The sequence below is a fragment of the Parus major genome, unplaced genomic scaffold (assembly GCF_001522545.3).
Source record: "Parus major isolate Abel unplaced genomic scaffold, Parus_major1.1 Scaffold404, whole genome shotgun sequence".
Taxonomy (NCBI): Eukaryota; Metazoa; Chordata; class Aves; order Passeriformes; family Paridae; genus Parus; species Parus major.
In genome coordinates this window covers 22,112-28,102 of record NW_015379314.1, presented here as the reverse complement: position 1 = coordinate 28,102, position 5,991 = coordinate 22,112, and the positions used below count along the sequence as shown (strand labels likewise).

The window sequence follows — 5,991 nt, the reverse complement described above, 5'->3', positions numbered from 1 at the left end:
CCAGATGTGTCCAGGTGTGTGCACCCTCCGTTCCCGCTCCCACCTGCCCCCGCAGATGTTTCTGTCTCCAGCTGGGATTTCACTCCACCCTCCCCGTGCGGGATCAGGAGCGCAGGGGAGCCCCGGGCTCCGTCCCCTCCCCCGGGGGACACGGGGGGACAGAGCCCCGGCAAACTCAGCCCGGCCAGGACAGGGGGAGCTCACCTGCCTGGGGGGAGCTTTGCCTCACCGGGAGGCCGATTTTGGGGTGTCCCCAGCAGGGCACGGGAGGACATGTGGTGGCAAATCCTCCGCTAAGCCCTTGAGCCAATTACCCGGCCGGAGCCGCCTGTCCCGTGCGGCCAAGCCCCGGTGCCCCGGGCAGCCCTAAACCCCTTAGGGGATGATCCTGCTTAGGGCAGGCCCGATCCCCTCAGCCCTCCGGGGCTTCAACTCCCCCTCCCAAACCGTCCCTGTCCCCCAGGCAGCTTTGTCCCCTCCCCGCCGCCTCCTCACCCCTTGGTGGCCGCTCACCCGCTCCGTCACCCACTGCCGCCGTGTGGGGCGAGTCCAGAACACTGGGGGTCCCCCCCGGGTCCCCCCCGGGTCCCCCCCGGGTCACTCCCGGGTCACCCCCGCTCGCCGGGGCGGGGCTCAGGGCGCTGATGGGATTTGGGAGTTTACGGTGCTGAGCCGGCGGCTCTTCACACCCGCGGGAGGATCCCGCTCCTTCGGCCTCACCGCTGGCTCCTCGCCCTCCCCTCGGCCCGGGCACGGCTCCCGATAGGGCCGGGGGTCCTCTGCGACACCCTGAGCACCCCTTGTGTCACCCCAAGCACCGCTGGTGTCACCCCGAGCCCGCCCTGCCCACCCAGGCCACCCTCCCACCCCCCCGCTTGGGGACAGCCCCCCTCAGCAGGGTACCAGCCCCCTTTGGCACGGTCCCACCCCTAAAAAAAACCCCAAAGTGGCCTAAATCACCCCAAAGTGACCCACGGCGGGGTGCCCTGAGGCCCCCCCACCCCGGGCAAGGTCCGCAGTGGGGCAGGGAGGGGGCAAAGGGCGGCGGGTCCCGTGTCACTCCCGTGTCACGCGTGTGCTCTCAGGGCAGACCCCCAGGGCCACCCCCGAGCCCTGGCGATGCGGCGGTGGCCCCGTGATCGCGCTGTCGGTCCCGCTGGAGCCCCGGCTGTCCCGCTGGAGCCCCGGCTGTCCCGCTGGAGCCCCGGCTGTCCCGCTGGAGCCCCGGGTGGCCGCGCTGCCGGCGGTGTCCGGCTCCAGCCCCCGGCCGGGAGCCAAATTCCTCCGCCTCCGCAGGAAGCCGTCGGCGCTGGCGGCGCAGCGGGGCCGGGCCCGGCCGGAGGGATGCCGGAGGGATGCCGGAGGGATGCCGGAGCGGGAGAGGGCTGGAGGAGAGAAAGCAGGTCAGCCCCGAGCCGCCAGCGTCACCCTGGCAGCGGCAGCGGCGGCTCCTTCGAGGAAGCAGGGCGAGGATCCGGCCCCGTGACGTTCCTCCGGCACGGCCTGGCCCCGGCTCGCTCGCTCGAGGAACCCGCCCGGCCCCGGGGAGCCCCAGACAGGGGGGCTTGCTCCCCACATGAGCATGGGGAGGGGGCGTCTCCCGGCGTGGGGCTGGCTCGGCCGTCGCTGTCCCGGGAGCCTCAAGGGTGGGATGAGAGAATGTTCAGCTCGGGCAGTGCCGGCTCCGTGTCCCTGTGATTTCCATCCCTGGGGGCTGCTCCCATCCCTGGGCATCGTTCCCATCCCCAGGTACCGTTCCCGTCCCCAGGTGCTGCTCCTACACCCCTGCTTGTCCCTCGAAGGCCTGGCGATGTCCCCGTCCCTGGGTCCCGCTCCGGCTCTGAGCTCACCCTGATCCGCACTCCCGTTCCTGGGTGCTGCACCCGACCCTTCCCTGGCCGGAGTCCCTCTCCCATCCCCGCCTCCATAAACCCTTCCCCCCACCCTGTCCCCCTCCCCGCGGTGGGAATCGGGGGGTCCCTGCCCTTCTCCCGCGCTCCCTCCCCTCCTCCCGGCGCTGCAAACACAAACAGGGCTCAGCGGAAAATGTGACCGGCCGATAACTGGGGCCGGGCCGGGGCCAACTGGAACAGCACGGGCTTGGCTGCTGCTCCGCTGAGCCCGGGGCGGGCGGGGGGCCGGGGGAGCCGGCGGGGGGACAGCTCGGGACTCCCTCACACCTCGCACCTCTCTGGCACCCGGCCTGGCCACGGGCACGGGACACGGGCCAAGAGGGGACACGGAGCTGCTCAGAGTCTGGTGGCACCTGGCCCCGGGCCAGCCCTGGCCTGCAGCGGGTGGAGACCCCAGGGATGGTGACAGGATGGAAACGGGACCCCAGCGATGGTGGCAGGATGGAAATGGGATGGTGACAAGAGGATGAGATGGCCGGGGGTGGTGGCGCCCGGGCAGCACGGAGATGCCCAGGAACAGGACAGAGGTGCCCGTGGGTGATGCTGGGTGGGCAGAACAGAGATGCTCAGGGATGGTGCAGGATGGGGAGGTTGGTGACAACCTGGGATGGTGACAGATGGGGACAGTAAAGATGCTCAGGGATGGTGACGTGGGCAGGACAGAGATGCCCTGGGAGGATGGAGATGCCTGGGAATTGTGCTGGATGGGGGCTGGAGATGTCTGGGGTGGTGGAACACGGGCAGGACAGAGACACCCGGCGATGGTGGCACGTGGGTGGATGGAGGTGCCCGGGATGGGGCCGGACAGGGAGGATGGAGGTGCCCAGGATGGTGCCCAGGGATGAGACCGGACAGGGAGGATGGAGGTGCCCAGGATGGTGCCCGGGGAAGGGGCTGACGGCGAGGATGGCGGTGCCAGCTGGGCAGGAGGCAGATGCCCGGTGCCGGTGCCAGATGGGGAGGATGCAGGTGCCCGGGGCCGCTGCCAGGAGGGCACCGGGAGGTGCAAGCCCGGCCCCGCGGCCGGAGGTGTGTGGGCCGGGAGCAGCCGCGGCCGAGGAGCCCGTTTGTTTCTCATTAGCGGCTCTTGGCAGGAGCTGTGGAAAAAATAGCTTCAAACAGGGAGCTGGAAGGGAAAAGGCTGGGCCGAGGGAGGGGAGAGGGGCCGCGGTGGGGAAGGGGGGCACGGGGCCAGGCGGGGGCGGGGAGGGGGCTGGGGCTGTCTCTTATACACATCTAGATGTGTATCCAGGGGGACACAGAGCCACACCAGGGGGACACAGAGCCACCCCCGGGGGCCACAGAGCCACACCAGGGGGACACAGAGCCACCCCCGGGGGCCACAAGCACGGGCGGGAGGGGACCCTGGGGACAGCGTCCGGAGCTGGTGACGGGGACAGCGGGACGCGGGGACACAGCCCCTCACCTGTCAGGTAGAGGTTCCTCACGGGCGTGTCGGGTCTCAGGGCGGCCACCACGGCGGGGCTGAAGCGGCGCAGGTCGTGCTCGGTGCCGTACATCTCCCCCCGCGCAGCCCCCAGGTAGTGCTGGTTGGTGAGCGGCGACGCCGCCTCCACGAACTCCACCTGCGCGGGACGGGGGCTCGGGGCATGTCAGGGATCACGGGGGGCACGGCCGGACCCCCTGGGGCACCCCGAGCCTGTGGGACACCCCAGCCCGTCCCTCGGGGCACCTTGTCCCGCAGGTGCGGGAAGCGGAGCAGGGCCCGCTCCAGCAGCCGCTGGGCGATGTCCATCTTGTAGCGCTGGTATTCGGGGCCGCGGTGCCGGGGGCGGCTCCCGGCCCACTCCTCGAACCACTCGAACCGCGCCATGGTCAGGATGGTCATGCAGGACCTGCCTGCGGGGTGGGGACAGCCGGTGACATCCCCGGCGGGTGGCGGTGGCGGTGCCCGCCCCGTGCCGGAGGGACCGCGGAGCCTCTGAGCCCGCGGACGGGAGCGGGGGGGGGACGCGGGGGTCCCCCGGAGCCGCACCTGGGTGCCGCTGCTCGTACGTGGGGTCCTTGGCTGCGGGGAAGGTGATGAACATCATGGCCAGGTTCTCGGGGACGTCGTCGCGGCTCAGGGCGGCGTACCGGGTCATCCTGCGGGAAAACAGGGACGTGACCCCCCCGGGCCCCCCCGGCAGCCGCCGCGCCCCGCCCGGGGTGCCGGGACCCCTCACATGGCATCCAGGTCGTTGTGGGGGTAGATCCAGAAGTTGGTGGGGGGCAGCCCCAGCTCGGCCGCGCTGCCCCGCAGCCCCACGAACACCAGGAAGGAGCCCATGGCCGGCCGGACCATGGCCAGGAGGGAGCGGACACCTGCGGGGACAGCGGGTGACACCGACCCTGCCCGGGCAGGGGACACCGGGTGACACCGACCCTGCCCGGGCAGGGGACACGGGGGTGTCAGGAAAGACGAGGATGTGGAGGTGCTGGGGACACCAGAGATGCTGGGGACACGGGGACACGGGGACACACGCGCCGCATTACCGGGGTGGCTGCGCACGTGGGGGGGCAGAAGCTTCCCGAAGGTGTTGAAGACCCCGGCGTCGGAGATGACGAGGGGGGCGCGGATCTCCAGCTCCTCCTCGCCGGGCCCCGCCCGCACCGCCACCCCTGGGGACCGAGGCGGGGGCTCAGGGGACACTCGGGGCGCTGCCACCGCGTCCCCAGGAGGGCGGGGGGGGGGGTCCCGGCTCTCACCCAGGGCGGTGCCGGAGGCGCTGACGAGCACGCGCGTGACGGGGGCGCGCACGAGCACGGCCCCCCCCGCGCGCTCGATGACGGGCACGGCGTGGAACGCGACCTCGCTCGCCCCCCCCCGCGGGTACCAGGCCCCGCGCTGGTAGTGGTGAACCATCAGCGCGCTCACCAGGAAACTCGAGTCCTTCGGGGCCGTGCCTGCGGGGACAGGGGGACAGCCCTCCCGTGTCGCGACACGGTGCTCCTCGTCACCACATCGCCCTGCCTTGTCGCCACCCGGCCCTCCCCCGTCACCACGGTGCCCTCCCCTATCACGGCGCATCCTTCTACTGTCACGACACGGCCTTCCCGCGGTGCCGCTTGCCCCTCGCCTGTCACGACACGGCCCTTCCCACCCGCGATACAGCCGCCCCCATCCCAACACAGCACTGCTCGTATCGTGACGGTGCCACCCCCGTCGCGACACAGCCTCCACCGCTGCAGTGCCACCCTCCGCCTCCGCCTGGTGCCCTCCCTATCGCGACAGCCCCTCCCTGTCGCGACAGCCCGTCCCTGTCGCGACAGCCCCTCCCTGACCGTAGAAGAGGTATCCGAGCAGGGCGCGCAGGTCGGGGTTGGAGGTGAGCCGGGCCGCGGCCTGGCTGTGGCTGGTGGTGGCCATGCGGAACACGGGGGACAGGCGGGGCAGGAGGCCCGAGCGGAGCACGAGGGTGACGAGCCAGCGCGGGGACAGCTTCAGCAGGGCCAGCAGCGCCGCGTGCCGCGAGGCCACCTGCGGGACAGCCGCCGTGTCACCGTCACCACCCACGGCAGGGCGGGGACAGCTCGAGCACGGCCAGCAGCGGCACGAGGCCACCCGCGGGACATCACCACGTGCCACCGGCGACACCGTCCTGAGGACCGTCACTGCTGTGACCCCAGGGTCACCATCCCGAGCTGACCCCTCCTTGGGGACATTCCAGTCCCACGGGGAGGTGACCCCGGGGCCGCACCTTGGAGAGCTTCATGAACTCCCTGATGGCCTCCTTCTCGGCGGGGAACTGCTCCTCCAGCGCGGTGACAAAGGCCACCTTGCCCGAGCGCAGCAGGTAGCGCTGGGGTCCCAGGGTCACCTCGTCGTAGGGGTCGGGCAGGCGGTGCCAGCAGAGCTGCCCATCTGTCACCTGGTCCAGGGCCACCCGCAGCAGGCTCCCCTCGTGCAGCTGCCCCACGTAGTGGATGCCTGTGGGGACAGGGACACGGCGTGGGGACACCAGGGACATGGCATGGACACACGGCGGGAGAGCAGCGTCTGCCTTTGGTGTGTCACACTGAGGGGTGGGGGTGGCATCGTGGCGTGGCAGGGACACGGCTGGGACACAGCAGAGAC

At 71.5% G+C, this 5,991-nt stretch overlaps 2 protein-coding genes across 2 annotated transcripts; both read right to left on the bottom strand.

The window, feature by feature from the left end:
• Positions 1 to 3,139: 3,139 nt before the first annotated feature.
• On the bottom strand, positions 3,140 to 4,779 carry LOC107199008 (all-trans-retinol 13,14-reductase-like). The gene is made up of 5 exons (XM_033511632.1): positions 4,410 to 4,779; positions 4,100 to 4,238; positions 3,910 to 4,019; positions 3,607 to 3,773; positions 3,140 to 3,499 (listed from the first exon to the last, which is right to left on the bottom strand). The coding sequence occupies exons 1-5, from the start codon at positions 4,777 to 4,779 to the stop codon at positions 3,140 to 3,142; spliced, it is 1,146 nt and encodes a 381-aa protein (XP_033367523.1).
• A 277-nt stretch (positions 4,780 to 5,056) lies between these two features.
• LOC117243787 (all-trans-retinol 13,14-reductase-like) lies at positions 5,057 to 5,982 on the bottom strand. Its single transcript, XM_033511634.1, has 2 exons — positions 5,615 to 5,982; positions 5,057 to 5,394 (listed from the first exon to the last, which is right to left on the bottom strand). The coding sequence occupies exons 1-2, from the start codon at positions 5,882 to 5,884 to the stop codon at positions 5,137 to 5,139; spliced, it is 528 nt and encodes a 175-aa protein (XP_033367525.1). The 5' UTR covers positions 5,885 to 5,982; the 3' UTR covers positions 5,057 to 5,136.
• Between the last annotated feature and the right edge of the window lie 9 nt (positions 5,983 to 5,991).